Source organism: Mobula birostris, chromosome 31 (genome assembly GCF_030028105.1).
Source record: "Mobula birostris isolate sMobBir1 chromosome 31, sMobBir1.hap1, whole genome shotgun sequence".
NCBI lineage: Eukaryota > Metazoa > Chordata > Chondrichthyes > Myliobatiformes > Myliobatidae > Mobula > Mobula birostris.
Genome location: NC_092400.1, coordinates 24,045,382 through 24,071,735, shown reverse-complemented (window position 1 = coordinate 24,071,735; position 26,354 = coordinate 24,045,382). Strand labels below are relative to the sequence as shown.

The following is a 26,354-nucleotide window of genomic DNA, read 5'->3' as shown; positions in this document are numbered from 1 at the left end:
TGAAATGGCGGAGCAGACTCGATGAGCCAAATGGCCTAATTCTGCTGCTATATTTTATGGTTTTATGGTCTTACACATATTGCAGCCCTGTGCAGGTTCGCATAATTTAATATGTGTGCAATTGTCACTTAATGTTTGAATTTAAATATTAAGGGATATACAGTATCTGTTGTTAATTGGATGTGTGTAGATGAACAAGTTCCAAAATACTACTCCGTGCATTACTACTTTAATGTGTGTACTAAAATGCACCTTGATCAGAATTATAATTTTGTCTTTCATTTTTACTTCCCATTTGGCAGATGGCAGTGTTCTTCATCTCTACTTCCATTATTTGATGAACCTCAATATAATGACTGTCAAGACCAAAGTAACCACAGCTACAGAAATGTCTGTAGCTATCAGTGCAGGGTAAGAGCTGGGGGGAGGAGTGGGGCGGGGGGGTGGAATAAACCTCTAACATTACACCTGTCAACATTGACTTCCGAAAGTAGTGTTTCTTCTTTGGACTGCATCAGTAAATCTGCAATCACAAATGTAAAATCTGCAGTGAGGCAAGAAAGCATATAATGGTTGTCTTTATTTTTCCTTTAGAACAAAGGTTTCCATCCTGGGGTCCACGGACCCCCTGGTTAATGGTAGGGATCCATGGTATACTGAAGATTGGGTACCCCTGCCTTACAGTGCTTTTGTTGATTATCAATATCTATTGGAGTGGGTTTATCACAAAAAGCCATGAATTTTAAGCAGCAGTAATTCTGCCGCCTATAGTCTGGGCTGCATTCAGAAGAAAATTACTTCTAGTGCAAAACTAATATGCTACTTTCACAAGTATATACTAATGTTTCCTCACAGGAGTTGGATAGAATTTTATAGGCATGCCTTATGGTGCCTTTGCGCCCAAAACAGACACTTTGAACAGCCTTCCTATGCCAGCAGCTCTGAATTTCAACTCAGGCAAGTTCTGCAGACGCAGGCAAAATTAGCATAAAAGCTCATCAAAGCACTTGTAAGCTTAAATTATTTTCGCCAACATATCTTATGTCTTTGCATTGGTTCAGGTAACTTTTTCCAAGTTAAGCTAACATTACTGGCATAAAAGTCAAGTTTATTGTCATTTGACTATATACATAAATCCTGTCAAATGAGACAATGTTTCTTCGAACCAGGGTGTAAAGCATCATAGTGCACATAATGCACAATAACTTATGAAAGGTAAGAGTGAAATCTACAGATGGATTTCACATAAGTGCAGAAATTAAATATTGTAATGTACAGAACCGATTAAGCAGTGACTCTTTGAATGCAATGCAGCAGGGAGTTCAGAAGCCTAATGGCCTGGGGGAAGAAACCGTTTCCCATCTTGATCATTTTTTTTTGTGCATCGGCATCTCCTGCTTAATGGTAGAAAGTCAAAGAGGATGCTGGATGGATGGGTGGGATCCTTGATGATACTAAGGGCTCTGCATATAACAGCACTCCTGATAAATGTTCCCAGTGGATGGTAGGGAGATCCCTGTGATCCTCTCAGTTGTCTTCATAGTCCTTTGTAGAGACTTCCAGTCTGATGCTCAACTACTCCCATACCCGATGGAGATGCGACTTGTCAGGACGCTGTCACTGATGCTCCTGTAAAATGCAGTTAAGATGGTGGGGGTGGGCGGGGGGGCGGCTCATTTTCCTCAGCCTCCTTAGGAAGTGGAGACGCTGTGCTGCCTTCTTGTTCACAGAGGTGATTTTAAGGGACCAGGTGAAGTTATCCATGATGTGAACTGTCAGTTCTAACCCAGGTCACACTTCTGTTAGAGGTTCATTGCTGTACCAATCTCCTGCTGTCTCCCATGACCTGAAACTAACACTTAAAAGAGAGACCTCAACACTGGTTCTTCGAGGTCAATATGAATCAAGTATAGTGAGTTTTAAATTTACCTCCATGCAGTAATCTTGTGAATTGAATTTAGAATAGAAATTGTTAACTGAACATACTGATTTATGGTCACCATTTTCAGAATCTTTATCTACTTTAATAGAAAATTCAGTGTGAAAAGCATAGTTTGATGTATATTTACCTAGCAAACATCTTGCACCATCTAATACAGGGGTCCCCAACTGTTTTTGCACCGTGGACCGGTTTAATATTGACAATATTATTGCGGACCGGCCGACCGGGGGGAGGTGTTCAAGTAGGGTTAAACTCACCTCAACGTATCTTTTACAATTAGGGTTCCAGTAGAAGTGGTAGAGGCAGGTTCGATTTTGTCATTTAAAAAAAAATTGGATAGGTATATGGACAAGAAAGGAATGGAGGGTTATGGGCTGAGTGCAGGTAGATGGGACTAGGTGAGAGTAAGCGTTCAGCGCAGACTAGAAGGGCCGAGATGACCTGTTTCCATGCTGTAATTGTTATATGGTTACGGGTATGAGTGATCCGGCTGGTGGCATAGTGGCATCAGCGTCAGACTTCGGGATGAAAGGTCCCGAGTTCGAATCCAGCCGGCTCCCCTGCACGCTTTCCATCCGTGCTGGGTTACGAGCTGGTGATCGCTTTGGAAACTCACCCAGCAGAAGGCAATGGCAAACCACTGCTGTAACTTGCCTCGTACATGGTTCCCCTCTACATCAGAGAGGCGTGAAGGGAAATCGTCCGCTAACCGGAGAAACTCCGGATGCAGCGTACCTTTCCTTATAGGTATAAGCATTCACAATACAAGTTACAGGGATTGAGCCTAAGCAGCATGTTCGTCAATATCACTTATGAGTTTCAAAGCAAAGTACTGTGAATCTTGTATTCTAGCTTAACCGTAAAATATTTTCATGAAACTCAGAAATATCTGCTTTTCATTGGATTTATGTTCTAATTATACCAAAAATTGTATGTTATGTAATTATTTCTTTACTTCTTAAATATTTTTTATGTAGAGATCTATTGTCTCCAGCCTCATTACTGAGTTGTCTGTATCCTGGGGACCATGGCAAGAAGACTCCAAATCCAGCTAATCAGTATCAGTTTGATAAAGTTGGGTAAGTACTTTCATTCATTGCAACACACACAAAATGCTGGAGGAACTCAGCAGGTCCGCCAGCATCTGTGGAAATGAATAGATCATTGACGTTTTGGCCTGAGCTCCTTCTTCAGGACTAAGAAGGAAGGAGAAAGATAAATGCCAGTATAAAAAGGTGGTAGGGTGGTAAGGGGGCTAGCTGGAAGGTGATGGGTGAAGCCAGGTGGGTGAGAAAGGTCAAGAACTGAAGAGAAAGGAGAGTGGACCATAGGGGAAAGTTGAGGAAGAGGGGATCCTTTGCTCATTCATTACCTTTCACTTTAGTGTGCCAGTTGAAACAACATGACAACATCACACATCTGCTGGTGAAACCATCCATTGGAGGCATGGAGCCTTTTCCTAGGCTGATGAGCAAATGTATCTTAAATGAACTCCTCTGATCATGTGTGGATAACTCAGCTAGCAGAAATGATCAGTCACCACTTCATTAATGTTCATCAGTCAAAAAACAGTATAATTACTCTTAACTTATGTTCCTAAAATATGAAGCAAATCTGACCTAAGAGGAATTTATAGAATCTAAATATTCTCATATTATGTCTCTATATTAGTTGAAAAAACATCTTATTTTTTCTTCCCAGAATCTTGACTTTTAGTGACTACATTGGAGAGCTGGGTCACCCCTATATTTGGGTTCAGAAGCTCGGAGGTCTGCATTTTCCAAAGGATCAGCCACAGGTAAAGCTTCAAAATATAAAGAAGTAGTTGTTAAAATATTAGTATGTACAAAATGGCAAGATTTTGTTTGGATTTAATTAAAGAAGACAGAGAATGACTTTACCAAGCCGTCGTCATTCCACGCCATGAGCCTCTGGAAGATCCTCCATATTTTCTGGCTATGGTCTCCAACCACACCTTACTCCATCAGTCATTAAGAGGACATGGCCACAATCATGAGGAAACATTGGAGATGGATTGGTCACATGATGGGAAGCCAACTCCATCATCAAGACAGCACATCATTGGACCCCTAAATGATGGAGGAAATGTGGGAGATCAAAGACAATTGGGTGTTGAACTGTAGAGGCAGTAATGAGGAACTTGAACCATACCTGGGGCACTATAGAGAGGATGGCCAAGGACAGGCAGAGATGATGGACCTTCATTGTTGCCATAACACCAGTGATGTAACAGGCAATAACTAAATTAAACATAATGTAGTACACAATCTTTAAGAGGTTTTAGCTATGAAAGGGGCAAGATGCTGTATCTAGCAATTTATGGTGTAGTAATTATTTCTTATGGGTCTTAGGAAGGAGTATATTCTAACAGTGACCTTCACTCGTCTATCTATTAAATACCTTAATTATTTTAGCTTTAGTCATGGCCAATAGGGGAATGTGTTTATTCTATTAAGTAATAAAGAAATGGTGGGCTATCGGCTCTCCTATCCTTTACATTGGGCCTTGGCCTTAGACTTTATATTTTATTCTGTGATATGGATCATTACTTTAACAAATAAAATGAGGGAGAGCTCCATGATTACAGTGATCATGGTTGTCAGTGTGAATCATATCCAAGCACCTATTAGGATGAATTGAATAAAGCTTGACCACAAACCCTGAACCAATTTTCAATGCACAAGCTATGTACTAATAGGCAAAGAAAGAGAAAAAAAACTTACCTGACACTTAGAACCTGTGATGTTTTGTTGGAGCCTGACCATTCTAGCACTGGCCCACTCACACGATGGTGGCTCAGTGTCAATGAGATTTGTCCTTTTAAATTGGCTCCTACCCTGGAATGATGCCGATCTCTCCCTTGCTAATTTAAACTATGAGAAAGTTAAATTTTTTTCTGTAATATTATGATTTGGGATGTATTCTGTATTATACTGTGCCAAAACAATTATTTTGCAAATGTTTGATTTTTGCCCTTCCAACAGAAATCCGTGATAGCAGACAATTCTTTGAGTGCAAGTCACATGGAAACTACGATAAAACTGCTGCGTGTAAGATTGCAGTCCCGACTGGCTCTGCAGAAGCAATTTGCTTCACTTGGTGAGTAATAAACAATGGCTTCCTTCTTTCCAAGTTTCGGGGAGCCATTAACTAAAGTAATATCTCCCCTCTTGTTAAGTAGTGTGGAGACCAAGCAGAATATATAGCTTTCTACTTTTTTTGCTTCTTCAAGGCAGAAGTCTTTCTTTTCTTAAGTTCTCAGCAGAGGTAAATACTTTGAGTCTATTTTGCAATAAGAACCTGGAGACAGTCAAAGTATTCTTTTCTGAATCCAATATAATCTCTCTTCAACAGAAAAAAAAGGTAGTTGCAGAAAAAAAAATTTCAATAAAAAGGTAATTTAAGTAACACTAGAAAATCCTGTGCAGTGAAGGTGTAAATTAACATTTCAGAATCAGAATTAATATCACCGGCATGTGTCATGAAATTTGTTATCTTTGTGGCAGCAGTACAATGCAAGACATAATAATAGGGAATAAACATAAATTGCAGTAAATTATGTTCGTGCGTTCAATGTCCATTCAGAAATCAGATGGCAGAGAGGAAGAAACTGTTCCTGAATTGAGTGTGTGCCTTCGGGCTTCTGTACCTCCTTCCTGCAGGTATTGGTTCAATTTCTTAGGTTTTCTTTCATTGCTCCCCCTCAAGTAAGCTGGAAAGAGTGCAAAGAATATGTAAGAGAATGTAGCCAGGACTTGAGGGCCTGAGTTGTAGGAAGAGGTTGGACAGGCTAGGATTTTATTTCTTGGCATATTGGAGACTGAGAGGTAACCTTATGGAGGACATGAATGGTTAGGGTACATGAGCAGAGTCTCTTTCCCAGAGAACTAGAGGGCATAGGTTTAAAGTGAGAAGGGAGAGATTTAAAAGGGTCTGAGGGCAACTTCTTCAGGTGGAGGGTAGTGGGTACACGGAACAAGCTGCCTGAGGAAGTAGTTGGGGCAGATATATTAGTAATATTTAAAAAGCACTTGGTCAAGCACATGGATATGGAAGATTTAGAGTTCAAGGTCAAGTTTAATTGTCATTCAACCATTCACATGAATACAGCGAAACAAAACAGTGCTCCTCTGGGACCAAGGTGCAAAACGCAGTACCAGCAGTCACGCACAGCACATGGCACATATAGTTACGATAACAAAAAAACATATGGACACAAAATAATAATATAGCCCAAGTTCCAGAGTGGCATGGCCTGTGGATTGATGGTGCACGGGATGGTATCCTGGAGCCATGTTTCTGAAAGAGCAAACACACAGCAGTTTGTCATCACGTGCTGGTGCAGCCGCAAAGGATTGCAACCCAGCTTGTCTTCCACCGAGTGAACACTAGAGGGCAGCACTGATGGGAGGGGGCCAGACCCCAACCCAGCACGGACACCAGCGCGCCTGCCGCGCTTCCGTTCTCTCCCACACCGCCACCAGCGTCTCCTTCCCTGGGAGGCTGCAACAAGCAACATTGTGGAGGCATTAGTAATGATCTTTCAAGAATCACTAGTTTCTAGAACGTTCCGGTAGACTGCAAAATTGCAAATGTCGCTCCACTCTTCAAGGAGGAGAGAGGCAGAAGAAAGGAAATTATAGACTAGTTAGTCTGACCTCAGTGGTTGGGAAGATGTTGGAGTCGATTGTTGAGGATGTGGTTTCGGAGTTCTTGGGGGCATATGATAAAATAGACGGTAGTCAGCATGGATTCCTCAAGGGAAAATCTTGCCTGACAAATCTGTTGGAATTCTTTGAGGAAATAACAAGCAGGATAGACGAGGCAAAATCGGTGGGTGTTGTGTACTTGAATTTTCAGAAGGCCTTTGATAAGGTGTCACACATGAGGCTGCTTAACAAGCCACGAGCCCATAATGTTACAGGAAAGATGCTAGCTTGGATAAAGCAGAGGTTGATTGGCAGGAAGCAAAGAGTGGGAATAAAGGGAGCCTTTTCTGTTTGGCTGACGGTGACTAGTTTTTCCACAGGGTCTGTGTTGTTCTCTTTACATTATATGTCAGTGATTGGGATGATGGAATTGATGGCTTTGTTGCAAAGTTTGCAGATGATATGAAGCCAGGTGGGGGAGGGGGGTGGTTCAGGTAGTTTTGAGGAAGTCGGGAGGCTACAGAAGGACAGACAGATTAGGAGAATGGGCAAAGAAGTGGCAGATGGAATACAGTGTCGAGAAATGTATAGTCATGCACTTTGGTAGAGGAAATGAAAGGGTTGACTATTTTTTAAATGGAGAGAAAATACAAAAAGCAGAGGTGCAAAGGTACGTGGGAGTCCTTGTGCAGGATTCCCAAAAGGTTGATTTGCAGGTTGAGTCTGTGGTGAGGAAGGCAAATGCAATGTTGGCATTCGTTTCAAGAGGACTAGAATATAAAAGCAAGGATGTAAAGTTGAGATTTTGTGAAGAACTGCTGAGGCCTCAGTTGGAGATTTGTGGGCAGATCTGAGCCCCTTAGAAAGGATGTGCTTGAAACTGGTGAGGGTTCAAAGAAGGTTCACTAGATTCCAGGATTGAATGGCTTGTGATATGAAGAGCATTTGATGGCTCTGGGCCTGTATTCACTAAAATATAGAAGAAAGAGGGGTGCCCTCATTGAAACCTATCAAACGATGAAAACAGTTGATAGTGTGCGTGTGGAGAGGATGTTTCCTATGGTGGGAAAGTGTAAGACCAGAGAACACGTCCTCAAAATAGGACGTCCTTTTAGAATGGAGATGAGGGGGAATTTCTTTATCCAGAGAGTGGTGAATCTGTAGAATTTGTTGCCACAGGCAGCTGTGAAGACTGTCTTTATGTACATTTAAAGCAGAGGTTGATAGATTCTTGATTAGTCATGGCATGAAGGGATACAGGAGGGAAAGCAGGAGAGAGGGGCTGAGAGGAAAAATGGATCAGCCATGAAGTGGTGGAGCAGTCCCGATAGGCTAAATAGCCTAATTCTGCTCCTATATCTTATGGTCTTATGAGGGCCTGGTCCACACAACAAACGAAGCTATGTAGCTCCCCTACCATCGTTATCGTCAATGGACCAGTGAACCAGACTTGCAGTATTCTACATTAACAGTGTCCAACGGGGTCTTTCGATCACGAGAGAAATGTACAAGACCATCATTTGCAACATTTGTTGGACCGTGCACTGCCTTTGCCCCCCTCCTCTGATGCCTTATTTCCTGGGTGGCTGCAGCAAGTGCCAAGACAGTACACAACAAGTTTAGTGCCATCGTTATTCAGCAACTTGCTGGTGGGGTAAAGCTGCAGTACTTGATGTTCTCAATATCCAGTAGTGTCTTGCAGTCATAAAAAGCTGTAAAGGACAAACAATTACACCATTGCTTGGACTCAGAGAGGCCACTGTGACTGAGTGCACTGCCATCTTACCAGAACCATAGGTCAAATGTGAGCAAATGGGACTAACCTAGATGAACTTCATGTTTAACATGGGCGAGTTGGGCCAAAGGGCCTATTACCATACAGTATTACTATCATTAGATCATCAATTGCTCTCCCAGTACCTAGATTTTCTCACCAAAATGCTTCTTGTCATGGTAGATTTTTCTATCAGCAAGCTCCACTTTTCGCAGTTTGAGTCAATTTTCTTTTTGCTTTTCCAATATTTCTGTAAATGCCAGCCATGAATTGACAACAGTAAAACACACAGCTGTTGGCTTCTCTTTGTGCCTCAGTGTTTGCTTTAAAAATGAACATATACAATGGAAGCTAAGGAACCGTCTACTTTCAGGTACAGTCACGTTTCGGGCCGAGACCCTTCGTCAGGACTAACTGAAAGAAGAGCTAGTAAGAGATTTGAAAGTGGGAGGGGGAAGGGGAGATCCGAAATGATAGGAGAAGACAGGAGGGGGAGGGATGGAGCCAAGAGCTGGACAGGTGATTGGCAAAAGGGATATGAGAGGATCATGGGACAGGAGGCCCAGGGAGAAGGAAAAGGGGGAGGGGCAAAAAACCCAGAGGATGGGCAAGGGGTATAGTGAGAGGGACAGAGGGAGAAAAAGGAGAGAGAGAAAAAGAATGTGTGTATATAAATAAATAACAGATGGGGTACGGTCCCTCTCACTATACCCCTTGCCCATCCTCTGGGTTTTTCTCCCCTCCTCCTTTTCCTTCTCCCTAGGCCTCCCGTCCCATGATATTCTCATATCCCTTTTGCCAATCACCTGTCCAGCTCTTGGCTCCATCCCTCCCCCTCCTGTCTTCTCCTATCATTTTGGATCTCCCATTCCCCCTCCCACTTTCAAATCTCTTACTGGCTCTTCTTTCAGTTAGTCCTGACGAAGGGTCTCGGCCCAAAACTTCGACTGTACCTTTTCCTAGAGATGCTGCCTGGCCTGCTGCGTTCACCAGCAACTTCAATGTGTGTTGCTTGAATTTCCAGCATCTGCAGATTTCCTCGTGTTTGCGTGTCTACTTTCAGGGTATTTTTGCTGTGTGGCTTGTAAGTAATCGGCCTAAGGACCGTGGTATTTATATTTTAAAATTACTATTTTCAATTTCAGTTAAAAGAGAACAATCACCAGTAGAGATTTCTTATCCAGGAAATATATTGGAGGGGATAATCACCTAATCAAATGATTATCGGACTCACAATGCCTTTGTTTCGTATTTGAGTTGCTGCATTTATCAAAGAGATTGCAGTCACTTCACAGGCAAGGTAGTTATTGGTTTTTGAATTCTTGGCAAATTGGGAAATGCCTTAACAAATTTGGATTGATGCAGAGTGGATAAAGAGCATGGTTAATAATCCTTTTAGTCATCCCCGTGTCCACCATGAACTTCTGTGATGATCTGCTTACAGTGGGAAAACTAAACATGCAACATTGTAAAATGACTGAAGATGATGGCTAAATTACTATGAACCATTAACCAAGGGGTTCATGGACCCCAGGTTGGGAACCCCTGACTTACTACACTTCCAAACTGAGAGGCTTATGGCTTCTGAAAATAATAGGCAAGAATTGAAAATGTTTTAGATTGTTATTTCTTTTTGTGTTTAGCATTTGAAAATGATTAAGCTAAAATATATGTGTTCTGATGCTGGAAATTAAATATCGAAATGTCTACAATGTTGCTCATTGCAGATTTTAAGAAAATAAGTAAACCTTGCCTTTGTTTCAGTGATTCCCTATGTTTGTCTTATTTTATAAATTTATAGTGATATTCCCATGCTGGCTAAATTACTGTTCTTTTACAGAACACAGTATTGTTCCAATATCCAGTGAATGTCAGCATCTTTTCCCAGTGAAGATCATATCCAGACTGATCAAATGGTGTGCCATTTCATATGATGACTATGTGGTATGTGTGCAGTGTTAATCTCATTATTTCCTATGTTTCATCTCATAATAGCCTGACTCTTTAAAGCAGGGTTCCCAGCTTTTATAGTGCTATGGACCAATACCATTAAGCAAGGTGTCTGTGGACCCCAAGTTGGAAACCCCTGCTTTAAAGGCTTCATGGAGGAAGCATTCTTAGCAATCACTATCACCAATGAGCAGAAACTTTTAATGCTTAAAGTAAGTGATGTACACCACCACCACCCCCTCGCCCCTCCGGTGGCCAATGGATAATGGAAGCAGACTTTGACTCTTATTAAGATAATTCTTGATATTTCCAGGCTAGTCTGGAATGCAAGATTGAGATGGCAATAAGTCAGTTGATTAGCAGAGCACACAATGAGCCAGATGAGCTGAGCCATTACTGTCACTTAGTTGTATGTTCACTTGGAGCAACTGAACTTGTACTTCAGTGTGACTTACCACATTGATTTACATACTTTTACCAAAGCCTGGGAATTTTATGTCCTGGAGTGGTTGTCCTAAGGCAAGCAAATGGAGCTATCTAGGACCTGTAGTGACTATTGATCAAAGTCACAGGAGAAGCACTAAAGCTAGTGATATAGCTGGTGTTTATTCATCATGACAAGCAAGCATTCTCACGGAGACACTCTTGGTAGAGGGACAAACCCAAAGTACATCACATCTTTATACCCTTCAGATCAAAGATAACAGTAGATTCAATACAATTTCAGTAGTTACAGTGACATTGTCTACTTCAATACTTTGAGTTGAGAAGTGGTGGAAGCACATTGTGATTGATAAAAAAAACCTCTGAAACACCTTTGCTAAGAGAAACAATAATTAGTGAACCCAAATATTCTAAAAACTTCTAACGACAGGGAGACCGATGCCCTACTAGTGATAGAGCTAAGTGATAGTATTAGGCCAGTCTGTAGGATTCCATGAACTTGTTTACAATGGTGCAAATTACATAACCTCATTACTCAAACCCTGGATTGATGCAGGCCAGTTAACACAACCCCATTGTCTTAACATTTGGCTGATGCATATGCAACCATCTCATGGTCACCACTTCGCAAACCACATCTCTCACAGACAGTATTTATTTGCAAAGGTGTGCTTTTAACTTCAATTCACTGACAGCAACCCACAATTCAGGTCAAGAGCTGAAGACTGGTTCCTGTCCAAACCAATATCCACTATATTCACACAACTGCAGATTACTCCCTAACAGGACCAGAACTCTTCTCGCTCATCTTACACAGTAGAAGCATGGTTTAAAGAGCAAGGTAGCAATGAGCATGATGCGACACAGGCAAAACAGCTGGCTGTACATCTTAGTGGAATTAATTTCTGAACAGTCTCTGTTTTCACAATTATTTTGTGAGTGCTGCAACAAAATTAGTATTCCTTCCCCTGACATGACCAGCATGAACTACTGACAAAGCCCTACAGGTAACTCACAGAAAGATTCTGTATGATGGATGGAAAGTGAAATATTTTTTCCTGTTCAGTGAGAGCCACTGTCAACTTGCCTATGTATTTAAGACAACTGTTCAGCTAAGCCTTACCACTGCCACCAGGACAATAAATGGTCGATGTGTTTGCAGTGACCAATTAGATCAATTAGATGTAACTGACCGGGCTAAAATGATTACAGTGGTATCCACTTAATGCTCGGGATGTGTTTCTGAGAACGCTAATGAAATTAGCATAAAAATAGATCATTATAGCATAGTGTTGTGCAAAGGTTTTAGGCACATATATATAGTTAAGGTGCCTAAGACTTTAACATGCAATGGAGAGTGAGTTTGTAAATCTGGCAGGAGCAAAGGATATTGGGAGTAGGGAAGGTGGATCACACGGGGTGGAGGGGGGGACAGGTGACAGAGAAGGAGTGCCAGGGGCAGGGGTGATGGCATGGGTGCAGACAGACCCAGCCCTGAGACACCAGGCAAGCTCATTTGATTCCAAACAATTGGTTTGTTGATCGTTACAGAATGTTGCTCTGGTACTTCCCGTCCCCTCCCCTCTCCCTTCCCCTTTACCCAACCATGATTCCCTCTCCTCACCCCCTTCTCACTCTCAGTCCACAATAAAGACCCATATCAGAATCAGGTTTATCATCACTCACTTACGTTATGAATTTTTTTTTCTTAACCAACAGCAGTACATGAAATTACTACAGTATTGTGTGAAAGTCTTAGGCATGCTAGCTATATATAGCAGTGCTGGGCCAGAGACTTGGAGTTAACCAGTTCCACCCCAGACCCCTCGCAGTGTTCATAGCCCCACTAGCATTCTGGCAGCAATGAAAAGATAAAATGAGCTCTTTGCCAAAAGGTCTGGTGTGGAGTGAAGCTCCGAGGCAATGTTCAGAGGATGCCTGTTACAGCTGGTGTTGGGCAGGCTACAGTGAGCAGGCAGTTGCTCAGAGTTGAGGTGCAGGTCTCACTGCTGCATCGTGGCTAGCACTGTGAGTGCCAGGGAGTGCCGGGCACTGACGGTGGCTATCCCATATGTTACAAGGAGAGTACAATGAATCAGTGGTCTGCAAAGTCCCAATAACCAAGGTACCGGTGTTCAGACAAGGTCGTTAAAAGTTGCCAAACCAAGATGGATAGATGTAATTAAGATACAAATTAACCATCATCTAATTCGGGGGTTCACAACTTTTCTTATGTCATGGAGCCTTACCATTAACTGAAGAGTCCGTGGATTCCAGGTCAGGAAACCCTATTCTAATTGAGTGAGAACGTATATTGAAGGTCCAAATTAATTTGTGTTTGGCTACATTTTTGAGCTAAATTAGGGTTCATTTATGTGAATAGATCAGAAGGCCAAGAGAAAAGAGAGAAAACGATTATCTTATTTGTCACGTGTACATCGAAACATACAGTGAAATGTGTCTTTTGTGTCAAACACCAACACTATCCAGGGATGTGCTGGGGACAGCCCGCAACTGTTTCCATGCTTCCGATACCAACATAGCATGCCAACAACTTAGTAATCCAAGCCTTTGGAATGTGGGTGGAAACTGGAGCACCCAGAGAAAACCTTCATGGTCACAGGAGAAACATGCGAACTACTCACACACAGCAGCGGGAATTAAACCCCCAATGGTAATTGCTCGTGCTGTAAAGTGTTACGGTAACTGCTACATTATGATGCTGTGCTACAGGATCATGAGAAAAGTAAAGAGAAAGGACAGAAGAATTCAGATTAGTGGGAGAGTCATGAACAAGGTGGAATTAAAATTGAGGTGCATAGAAATTTCTGTCTCAGGATAGTGAATCTCTGAAATTCTCTGCCCCCCAGGATGGTGGAAGCCAGATCATTATCTATACTTAACCAGTATGGAATCACATTGAGATCGATGCAGACTTGAGAGGTCAGGTGGCCTACTCTAGTTCTGATGTACTTTGTGTTATGTGTCCTTCTGCAAATGGTCTCCAATAAAGACCATTCACATATCTAGAGAGGAGTTCTGAGGAAACTTCTTACTTACCATGATTAGATTGTGCAATTCACTACCATATTGAATGATTGAATTAAATATCCTGGTTATATTTAATGTAGATCACCATATCAAGAACAAGATGAGAAGTATTCAGCAAGGAGGAGGCTATATTATGGAATTTAAGTAATGGTATCAAATATTTTAGGAGAAGAGCTTGTTTCTCAGCTAAATGTCTATGTAATTTTATTGTTAGTGGTTAGGCAATTTAAGACATCCACTTGCATTCAATTATTATTACTGCAGCATTTCAGAGCAGATAAAGAGTTAATCTCATATATTCTATTTTAGGCGCTGCCTTTTACCAAGCATATCATTGAGGCAGACATGGCTCAAGAGACTGACCTCTTCTTTTCAGCTTTGATAGAACGAGGGACAGGTAAGAGGAAAGGTCCTGAAAACAGGTTGTAGCTGGGATCAAACCCATTAAATTAATTGCATAATCTTTAATATGTTGCCCAATTACACGTTGAGCATTTTTGGAGTTCAGTTTTGTATGAATGAACTGACAGCTGGAATAACTTAGATAAAAGTATGTAAGAAATACTGCCTTTGTGCCTGCTCCACGAATCAATATCATAGGTGATTCTGTGCTTCAATAGAAAGAGGTGACACAGAGTCGGAAGGTGTTGAAACATTGTGGACAGAGCTAAGGAAGTGCAAGGGTAAAAAGATCCTGATGGGAGTTGTATACAGACCCCAAACAATAGTAAGGATGTGGTCTACAAATTACAACAGGAGACAGAAAATGCATGCCAAAAGGGCAATGTTGCAATATTCATGGGTGATTTCAATATGCAGGTAGATTAGGAAAATCAGTTAGGTGCTGGATTCCAGGAGGGGGAGTTTCTCGAGTGCCTATGGGATGGCTTTTTAGAACAGTTCGTGGTTGTGCCCACTAGAGGATCAGATATTCTGGATTGAGTGTTGTGCCATGAACCAGAATTGATTAGACACCTTATGGAAAAAGAACCCTTAGGGAAAAGTGATCATAATATGCTCAAATTCACCTTGAAATTTGAGAAGGAGAAGCTAAAGTCAGGTGTATCAGTATTACAGTGGTGTAAAGGGAATTACAGAGGCACAAGAGAGGACTTGGCCATAATTGATTGGAAAAGAACATTGGCAAGGATGATGGCAGAGCAACAATAGATGGAATTTCTGGAAGCAATTTGGAAGGCAAGATGACACAACCTTGAATAACTAGAGAAGTCAAAGCCAACATAAAAGCCAAAGAGAGGGCATATAATACAGCAAAAACTAGTGGGAGGATTAGGAAGCTTTTAAGAACCTACAGAAGACCACTTAAAAAAGTCATCAAGAAGGTAAAGATGGAATATGAAAGTAAGCTGACAATGATATTAAAGAGGATAGCAAAAGTTTCTTCTAATATATAAACTGTAAAAGAGAGCCGAGAGTGGATATCAGACTGCTGGAAAACGATGATGGAGAAGTAGTAATGAGAGACAAAGAAATGGAAGACGAACTAAATAAGTATTTTTCATTACTCTAACTATGGAAGACGCGAGCGGTATGGTGGAAATTCCAGGTGTTGGGTCATGAAGTGTGTGGAGTTACCATACCAGAGAGAAGGTTCTTGGGAAACTGAAAGATCTGAAGGTAGATAAGTCACCTGGACCAGATGGTATACACCCCAGACTTCTGAAAGAGGTGGCTGAAGAGATTGTGGAGGCATTAGTAATGATCTTTCAAGAATCACTAGATTCTGGAATAGTTCCGGAGGCTGGAAAATTGCAAATGTCACTCCTCTCTTCAAGAAGGGAGGGAGGCAGAAGAAAGGAAATTAGAGGCCAGTTAGTCCAACCTCAATGGTTGGGAAGATGTTTGAGTCAATTGTTAAGGAGGAGATGTGGTTTCGGTGTCCTTGGAAGCGCATGATAAAATTGGCCGTAGTCAGCATGGTTTCCTCAAGGGAATATCTTGCCTGACAAATCTGTTGGAATTCTTTGAAGATATAACAAACAGGATAGACAAAGGAGAATCAGTAGAAGGCCTTTGACAAGGTGCCATACACGAGGCTGGTTAACAAGTTAAGAGCTTATGGTATTGCAGGAAAGATACTAGCATGGATAAAGCAGTGGCTGATTGGCAGGAGGCAAAGAGTGGGAATAAACTGGGCCTTTTCTGGTTGGCTGCTGGTGAGTAGTGGTGTTCCACAGAGGTCTGTGGTGTGACCGATTCTTTTCATGTAATATGCAGTTATTTGGATGATGGAATTAATGGATTTGTTGCAAAGTTTGCAGGCGATATGAAGATAGGTGGGGGGACAGGTAGTTTTGAGGAAGTAGAGAGGCTATAGAAAGACTTAAGTTTAGGAGAATAGGTAAAGAAGTGGCAGATGGAACAGTGTTGGGAAATGCATGGTATTGCACTTTGGTAGAAGAAATTAAAGGGTAGACTATTTTCAAAATGGAGAGAAAATACCAAAAACTGAAGTGCGTAGGGACTTGGGAGTCATTGTGCAGGATTCCCTAAAGGTTCGTTTGCAGGTTGAGTCTGTGGTGAGGAACGCAAGTGTGATGTTAGCGTTCATTTGAAGAGGACTAGAATATAAAAGCAAGGATGTAATGTTGAGACTTTACATTGGCGATGCCTCACTTGAAGTATTGTGAGCGGTTTTGGGCCTCATCTGAGAAAGGATGTGCTGAAACTTGGGAGGAAGGTTCAAAGGAGATTGACGAAGACAAGTCTGATGACCTCTGGGACTATATTCATTAGAATTCGGATGAATGAGGGGGTGACCTAATTGAAACATTTTGAATGTTGAAGGCCTTAATTGAGTGGATGTGAAGAGAATGTTTCCTATGGTGGGAGAGTGTAAGACCAGAGGGCTGAGTCTCAGGATAGAGTGGGCATTCTTTTGAAGGGAGGTGAGGAGGAATTAGCCAGAGGGTGGTGAATCCATGGAATTCGTTGCCACAGGCAGCTGTGGAGGCCAAGTCTTCATGTATATTTACAGCAGATATTGATAGAATCGTGATTGGTCAGGGAATAAAGGGATACGGGGAGAAGGCAGGAGATTGGGGCTAAGAGGGAAATTGGATCAGCCATGATGAAATGGCAGATTCGATGGGCCAAATGGCCTAATTCTGCTCCTATATATTATGGTCTTAATGGTCTTCTATCCTCTTTTCGACCGAATTACCAGATATCTGGATCCCATTATGTCCCCAAATCCCTCAATCTCAGCCTTGAATGACTGAGCATTTATAACCCATTAAGGCAGAGGGTTGTAATGAAATATTTCCTCATATCAGTCCTAAATGGTCAGCCCTTTATCCTGAAATAATGGCCCCTAGGTAATCAACTATGAGAAAGCGCCTATTTTTAGGTACATGCCAGAATCCTGCAAAATCATCTCTTAATCTTGTCAGCACTGTCAGTGCCAAGTTTTCACCGTCACTTTCACAGGGTAATCCTTTACTCCAGGAATCAATCTTATAAATCAACTCTACATTCACTCCAAAAGCAGGATGCCTTTGCTGAGGTACAGGGAATAAAATACTTGATCTAGCCAAAGATTTCTACAATGTTCCTTACTTTTACACTCCAATGTACTTTTATCTGCATTGATTTGATTCCAAATAACTGCTTTAGAATTCTAAATTCATCCGTCCCCTGGCTAAATCTAATTGATCAATCATCTTCAACAAAATCTCAGCCCTTTACTGAACTATACAGTTATCACAAAGTCAAAATCTACAATAGATTCTGGTTTGTGAAGGACAATATACTATTAATTTATGAAGGATTTTTAATTGGAATGCTGGAGTTGTCAAATGAAAAACTGGGCAAAAAGTTTGAAGTAAATCTTGTTATCAAAGTACATATATATCACCATATACAACTCTGAGATTCATTTTCTTGTGGGCATAATCAGCAAATCTATAGTAAATAACCATTACAGAATCAATGAAAGACCACCCAATTAGGGTGTTCAACTAGAGTGCAAAACTGGCAAATGCAAAAAGAATAAACAATAATATAAATAAATAAGCAATAAATATTGAGATCATGAGATGAAAATTTTTGGAAATGAGTCCATTGGTTGTTGGAACATTTCAGTGATGGGATGAGTGTAGTTATCCCCTTTGGTTCAAGAGCCTGATGTTTGAGGGGTAGTAGGTAGTAACTGTTCTTTAGCCTGGTGGTGTGAGTCCTGAGGCTCCTGTACCTTTTTCCTGATGGCAGCAGCGAGAAGAGAGCATGACCTGGGTGGTGGGGTCCCTGATGATAGATGCTGCTTTCCTGAGATAACGTTTCCTGTAGATTGCTTAATGGTTGGAAGGTCTTTACCCGTGATGGATTGGGCAGTATCCACAACTTTCTGTAGGATTTTCCATTAGTTAGTTTCAGAACACACGTAGATATAATCATCCTGTTTTAAAACAAATTGAAAGAAACATTAGGTGCAGTTCTGGTAATCACAATTTACAGTAAAGGGTGAATTTGTCTTTGATTAAAAGATTGCTGAATTAACTGAAAAGCTCTTCTTTATATACTTAGCAAAACTCCATGTGGCTGTAGTGTTGAATCCAGGTTATTCATCCATTCCCCCCATCTTCAGTATCTGTTTAAATTGGAAGGGAGAGAAATCAAGTCGTAATGATGATAATCTAAAGGTAAGAAGTTAAATTGCAACTTGTTTTATGATGCATAAGGTTAGAAGCTAACTTATCCTGATCTAAGTTGCATATATGATTTGGAGTTTCAGTGCAATAAAAATCTGAATATATTTAATTTTCCTTCTAAAATTTTCTGAATCAATTAACATATTCACTTGCAATTACACAGTTAAGTAAACACTGCTTCAATTTTTCTTAATTTCAAATCACTTGTTGAAAAATGTGTATTGAAAGCTTTTCAAAAATATCACTGAGCTTGGAAATACTTACAGCAATTTTGCTTTTCAGAGGGCTATGTTATTCTTTGGGATGGAATTCTTACCAAGTTCCCAGTGCCACAGTGTTGAGTGGAATTCTCTTGTTTTAATATACAGTCTGCAAGCTAATAACCCTGTGTAAGCAGCATAGAGAAACTAGAAAGCTGTCATCTGTCTCTGCAACTTTATTTTGGAAATTAATGCAGTAAAACAATAATGTGGTTCTTCACCACAAAAAACACTGGGCGTTAAGTAATGCAATTTTATTTTGGAAATTAAGGCAATAAAACAATAATGTGGTTCTTCACCACAAAAGCACTGGGCTTCACAGCAGGGCTCCTGTGAAATTTAATAACTCCACAGATACAGTCAATGTTGCTTGCAGATCTAACTGCCCTCCTCCCTCTTGGGGGTGGGGGAGTCTTTCAGCCTTTCTGTCCTTATAAACTACCAGTTCATCTCCAAGCATCCTTTCCAGAGTCCTTGAACATCAAAGTGTGTTGAAGTGGTTCCAATTATATTTGTTTTATTTACCTTCTGTATCTATATGGATTGTTTTTGCCAGGCTATAGAAAGTGAGGTTAATGTGTATTTCAAGGAGTTGCTTGGTCCTAAGCCAGGCCATCAGCTGCTGACAAACCAGGTCCAGCGTTTATGCATGTGCTTGGATGTGTATCTGGAAACAGAAACTCATGATAACAGCGTGGAAGGGCCAAAGGAATTCCCACGAGAGAAGATGTTCCTGCGTCTTGTTAGGTAACTTTTTTTAATTGATCCTAGATAAAATAATTTCCTTTAATATACGTTCAACTAGTACTTCAGTTCAGAAAATGACATTAAATTTGAAAAATTCACCCCAGAATCTTCCTCTCCACTTAATTCCCACTTGGGGCACATTATGTGTGCATATGGTTCTGATATAGCATTGAAATAGGTCATATACCATCTCAAGATCATAAAGGTCAGCCCAGCTAGTCTGTTCAACCACAACATCCTCCCTGCTAATCCTAGTTGCTTTCATTCAGCCCAAAATCCTCCAAGCCTGTCTCCTCCAGGTAGCAGGTACCTATCTAAATACCTCTTAAATGTTGCAGTTGTGCCCACCTTGACCACTTCCTCTGGCAGCTCATTGCAGGCACTCAGTACCTTCTATGAAAAGAAGTTATCTCTCAGATCCCTTTTTAATCTCTCCCCCTCTTGTATCTGCACCATCTAGTTAGACTCCCCAACCGTGGTGTAGGGGCAAAACCAAAACAATTGTCGCTGCCAGTGACCCTACAGATTTGTTATACTTGCATGACACACCCCCCCCGCTCCAATAATGATTGTTCCAAAAGTCAAACCCTTTATTAGCAATTAGCAAAATACAATCTTGAAGCGATGAAACATATGTGTTCCCAATTGTAAGCTAAGCAGAACTGAGCTGTCAGCAAAGGATAGGGCGGCTGCCAGTCCCAAACTACAAACTGCAACGAGCAAAGCATGAAGATGTAACTTATTCCCATCACTTTACCACATCCCCACTCGTGATTAGTTACCTCAATAAACGCACAGCACAAAATGCAATGCAGATGGAGAACACTTCTTACACCTGGTATCTGTGAGACCATGTCATTAATGTACCTTTTAGGCATGGTCGCTGGATAACAATAGGAAGAAACTTTGCATAAGATCAGCTTCCAACTTCCATACCAAACCAGGATAACTCATGATTCCAGACACTTCATATTCTATGTGATACTACACAATCATGTTAAGCAAAACTTAATGCAATAAATACAAGTTGGTCTCGAGTACCTTGCAAAATAGCATTTAAATGAGCCCTTTCAGACTATCTTGATTTTGTATATTTTGTTAAATTTATTGCTTATTGTTTATGTATTTTGCAGCCGTTTTCTGTGTAATTCCAAACCTGAATATCAGATCTTCAAAACGGAGCTGAAATATGTGGATTATATTCATATACTGTGTTAATCTCTACAATTTCAAGGACCTAGATTTGATTCCCAATTAAATTTTACTAATTTTATTTTGGGCAAATAGTTGGTGGTTACTTGAATGTGGTACCGGCGCTTTATACACACACGTGCTCTCCAAAAGAGGAAGCTGGGATGGCTGTAGTGAACTTGGGGAAATAAGTATAAATATTTCTTTTCAATAACTGTGACTGTGCTGCACAATGCATGATGGCAGTTTGTGCAGTGATATTCTGCGCAAGTGCTGGCCAAGATCACGTCACAATGAATGTAGCAATTCAATTACTTACTTACTGCCTGTTATGCTTAGGGCAGCAATAAAGGTCCTCCATCTTCATTACTGTTCCTGTAACGATTGTTTTTTGACCAGTCAACATTGTTAGCCCTGAGCTGGAGGACCGGTGGACGACTCTTAGTCTAGCCTCTACCCTTTAACCTGTTTGGCATGGGTGACCCTACCAAGAGCCAAATTACAACTTAGCTCTCTGGGTCCTTGAGGCACACAAGCCTCCAAACCCAACAATAAGGTTGTGGCCCTCTTGGAGGGTGGCACTTGAGTGACCAAGGATTATTGCAGCCCATGAACCTGTAGGAAAAGGACAACTGAGAGAGAGAACCTTCAAAAGTATCAAAGGCATTCAGTCATTTGAGAAAGGAAATGTGTTGAATTAATTTTAACTTGGCTGGTTTACTTTGTTTAATTAGTTGTGGATGTCCCAGATGTACAGAAATCTTTATGGTTTCACTCTTTCTTCCTTCAGAGGTCCTAATCGAATCAAGCCGTTTAAATATAACCATCCACAGGGATTCTTCACACACCGGTGACTCAGCAATACTTGAATGAAACTGATTCACGCTGCAGCGCAGTGTAGCTGTTAACATTATGGTCCTTTCACACCAGTTTGGATTAAAATTTAGAGATGAAACAGCAAAAACTATGTACATCAGTGTTAGAGCTGTGTGCTTTGTACTTTGGATTAAATATGATGATGATGCAGATTTCATGGTGGGACTTGCATTTTGTCTCTCAAGATATTTGCAAATGTTTTTTGTGAATATATTGGCTTTTGTTGTACAGTATCTCTTTCAACGATTATTGAAATTCAGTTTAAATTGCCATTGAGTGATTTACAAATAAATTTTAGCTGCTGAGTTTCTTAAAGTTTAGTTTTATTATTGAAAAGATATGTAAAACAATGAATTTTCCATTTTAGTCTCGATGACTGGCAGCAAACCATTAAATCATTCTTCTTGTAATTAAGAAATGAAAAGCTGTAATAAAATTCTGCAATATAACTGAGCGAGCGTGTAGTGACAAAATTACTTAGTGTGCTTCAACTTAAAGTATTCTGACTTGTTCCGAAAGGAAACACTTTGGAGAAATTAATTCTCGTATAAATATTATTATGTACTGGGCCGGCTGGTGGCGCAACGACATCGGCGCCGGACCCGGGAGCGGAGGTTCCCGGGTTCTAACCCAGTCGGGTCCACCCCCGAGTACGCTTTCCATCCGTGCCAGGTTGAGTGTCGAGATCGCAACTCGACCTCGTAAAATAAAAGGGAAAATACTGCGAAAATGTCTGTGTGAGGAGTGGCACGCCACACAGTCTCTCTCTCACTCCGCACCTTGTAAAAGCCATGAAAAAGACATCATCACGGACATGCGGACGCACACTCATGGACTCACACGCACGCAGGCACAAGCCAAAAATAAAACGAACATTATTATGTAAAATAAAATCTCAAATGCATATGAAACCTGAAGTAGGGTCTCAGCCCAAAACATCAATTGTTTATTTATTTCCATAGATGCTGCCTGACCTGCTGAGTTCCTCCAGCGTATATAATTTACATATCTAATCTGCTTTTGAAGACCATCTTTTTAAGACAAGAATCATTAATTCATCTGCAATTCCAGTGTGAAAATTGTTAAATCTTTATTTGAGTGATGAGTGAGACTAGGTGCCCCATCTAGCTTAACTTCCTATAGGAGCTCTTTAGCATCCATCACATAATTCAATATCAAGGCAACATTTAACTGAATATAGCATTAAGGAGCCTGTGTACAATTGAGACTGATGGAAATTGGGAATTAAGCTACCCATGATTGCAGTCATTCCTAGCACAAGAAAGTTGGTTGTGATTCTTAAAGGCAATCATCTCAGCTCCCAGTACAATGAACAAGTGATGCTGATGCCAATGTTCAAGACTGTCAGCAGTTGCTTCGTCGATGACATTCCCTCCAGTGTAATGTTTGCAGCTCCAACAATACAGAAAAAGTACTTTAGTGATCAATTCCATTGTAGTGATGGTCTACAAGTAATAAGGCATATCAACTGCAGTTTGAAAAGTGCCATGAATTTTCAGTGATCAAGAAGTTCATTGCTAAAGTAAACAGAATATGCTTGTTGACTAATGTGGAAAAGTCATGACACCCCTCGTGTTAAGGGTCAAAGTTGAGTATATTTAATAAATTATAAAACCTTTCAAAACTTGGCTTTTTTGTATTCCAGTAAATGAAAATGAAATTTAGGAGTGATGAATGATTGACTTGAAGTCATAAAAACACATTTGACAGGTAAAATTGTAATGGGTTCCTCATTATAAGTAACAGCAGCAGAGGAAACATTTATATAGAGTTGCATTGTTTTTTTTTCCCAGTGTAGTGAATTGTGGTCTGTGTTTAATGTTGGCCAATATAGGAATTGTAGACTGCTCCACAGAAGAGGTGAGTAATTGGTATATGAATGGGTATGATATCCCAATTACGTTTTCACAGGATATCATACAGCTTATTGTTATTTGCTGTAATTTTCTTCCTCAGGTAGGGCTATTTTAGACAATGCCAGCCAATAATTACAGAAATTCATATCCATCCTCCACCTTAAACCTTCATTCTACTAAGTGGAAGTTTTCAATATGAAAAGATCAAAGATATTCAATATGAATGAGCATTTAATTAACACTTGGAACTGTAGTTCACAAAGTCCCCAAGCAGAAAGAACACAGTGAAATAGGTAAAGTCTTCAGAAATGCTTACAGCAATTTTAGGAAGTGCTGATATCAGTATGGCAATATTTACAACCAGCACCATCTATGTAAGTTACCAAAATTAACATTTTGCCATCACTAAGAGAAAATCAGTGGTGGTTGGAAATACAAAATTGCACCTTTGTTGGAGTGTCGTTAAATTTGTATGCAGACAGGGATGAGTAGAAGTACCTGTTTTGAAATTGCATGCTTTGCCCAGGGGGAACATGATTCATTCCACTCTTTGTGTCCTCCAGTTTTTTCAGTGTAATTGTATTCAGCTGCATTGCCTTTCTTAATATTTTTTCCAGAGACATAACCTTTGAGTAAGAATAACTGTTAGTGAGATCTGCACTGCAGCACAAGAACTACTTACATGCTCTGGTGGGATGCCAATTGACCAAACAGAAACTGAAAATGTTGCAAACAAAAAATCCAAGTTTAATGCTAATTATTTTACAGCATTCATTACAAATTGTGAACTGGAAAAAAATGCTCTGCAAGTTGAAGGCTATGATTATTCTCTTAATTTGAGGAATTTTAACTTTGGGACTTCCTTGGCACTTATGCTATCAAGAGCTGAAGTGGAACAAGTGCTACACATGCCCTTACACTTCCTCCCTCACCACCATTCAGGGCCCCAGACAGTCCTTCCAGCTGAGGCGACACTTCACCTGTGAGTTGGCTGGGGTGATGTGGCCTTCTATATATTGGTGAGACCCGACGCAGACTGAGAGACCATTTCGCTGAACACCTACGCTCTGTCCGTCAGAGAAAGCAGGATCTCCCAGTGGCCACACATTTTAATTCCACGTCCCATTCCCATTCTGATATGTCTATCCACGGCCTCCTCTACTGTAAAGATGAAGCCACACTCAGGTTGGAGGAACAACACCTTATATTCCGTCTGGGTAGCCTCCAACCTGATGGCATGAACATTGACTTCTCTAACTTCCGCTAATGCCCCACCTCCCCCTCGTACCCCATCCGTTATTTATTTTTATACACACATTCTTCCTCTCACTCTCCTTTTTCTCCCTCTGTCCCCCTGACTATACCCCTTGCCCATCCTCTAGGTTCCCCCTCCTTTTCTTTCTCCCTAGGCCTCCTGTCCCATGATCCTCTCATATCCCTTTTGCCAATCACCTGTCCAGCTCTTGGCTCCATCCCTCCCCCTCCTGTCTTCTCCTAACATTTTGGATCTCCCCCTCCCCCTCCAACTTTCAAATCTCTTACTAGCTCTTCCTTCAGTTAGTCCTGACGAAGGGTCTCGGCCTGAAACGTCAACTGTACCTCTTCCTAGAGATGCTGCCTGGCCTGCTGCGTTCACCAGCAACTTTGATGTGTGTTGCTTGAATTTCCAGCATCTGCAGAATTCCTGTTGTTTAGGTAGATATACATTATTGATCCTGAGGGAAATGTTTTACACCTTGAAGATATTAAAAGTGGGGTTCCCAGGGATCAGTTTTGGGGCCGCTGTCGTTTTTAATCTACATTAATGATTTAGATAACACATAACATATAAACTAGTAAAGTTTACAGATGACACAAAATTAGGGGGCTGGGCTGATAACATTCAGGCAGCGGAATCAATACAGTTAGATCTAAACAAAATCCAGATGTGGGCAGATAAATGGAAGATGAAATTTAATGTAAAATATTACATATAGGAAGTAGAAATATTAGATATATGGTAAATATACAATGGGGGGGTCTTGAGTTAGAAAGTGCAGTGTATGAGAAGGATTTGGGCTTCCTGGTAGACTCATCACTATTAACGTCTAGACGATGCACAGAAGTGATTAGGAAGGCTAATAGACCGTTGGGCTATATAATGCGCTCAGTGGAGTTCAAGTCTAGAGATCTTCTCCTCAAGCTGTATAAAGCGCTTGTGAGGCTACACCTTGAGTACTGTGTATAATTTTGGTCTCCATATTTTGTGAGGGATGTAAAGGCACTGGAGAGAGTTCAGAGAAGGATGGTGAGACCCCTTCCAGGTCTGCAGAGTATGAACTATGCAGAGAGATTGAAAGAATTAAATCTTTCTAGCTAAGTAGACATAGAATGAGAGGAGACATGATAGAAGTGTTCAAAACCATTAAGGGTATAAGTAAGGTGGATGCCAGCTGCTACTTCAGAATTAATCCATCAGCAAGGACACTGGGCCATAGGTGGAGACTGGTTAAAGGGAGATTTCAGACTAACATCAGGAAACATTTCTTTACGCAGTGATTGTGGACACATGGAACAAACGGCCTAGTTGTGTAGTTGAGAGTAGTGCCTTAGAGACCTTCAAATCTAAACTTCAGAGTTCTTTCAACACACTATGTGAATAGGGATTTGACAGGCTGACTGGCCTGGTTCTTGTCAAAATCTTTCTAATGTTTTAACATTCTAATGTCAAGGCCTCCCAATATCCAGCATGTTTGGGAATCTTAATTCTAATTTAGTATTGAATTGTTATGAAAAGACTCATGCAAATCATTCATGTTAAATCCATTAGTGTATTGCACTTAAATGCCATTACAATTAGAACTAATAATTCATTAGAAAGATTTCTATGCCAAAGTGATCTGGGGACCTTGGGATTTTTATC

General features: G+C 40.8%; 1 protein-coding gene across 2 annotated transcripts in view; it reads left to right on the top strand.

Annotated features, from left to right (window-relative positions):
• The window catches only part of thoc5 (THO complex 5), a 60,916-nt gene extending 38,906 nt beyond the window's left edge, over nt 1-22,010 (top strand). Inside the window, exons 12-20 of one of the 2 annotated variants that reach the window (XM_072247573.1) lie at nt 303-411; nt 2,920-3,021; nt 3,644-3,740; nt 4,948-5,062; nt 10,227-10,330; nt 14,141-14,228; nt 18,377-18,492; nt 19,318-19,508; nt 21,490-22,010. In XM_072247573.1, the coding sequence (XP_072103674.1) occupies nt 303-411; nt 2,920-3,021; nt 3,644-3,740; nt 4,948-5,062; nt 10,227-10,330; nt 14,141-14,228; nt 18,377-18,492; nt 19,318-19,508; nt 21,490-21,553 (986 nt within the window). In that variant the 3' untranslated portion in view covers nt 21,554-22,010. The remainder of the gene's footprint in view (nt 1-302; nt 412-2,919; nt 3,022-3,643; nt 3,741-4,947; nt 5,063-10,226; nt 10,331-14,140; nt 14,229-18,376; nt 18,493-19,317; nt 19,509-21,489) is intronic. The other variant, XM_072247574.1, reaches the window with a different exon arrangement.
• Nucleotides 22,011-26,354: the final 4,344 nt, after the last annotated feature.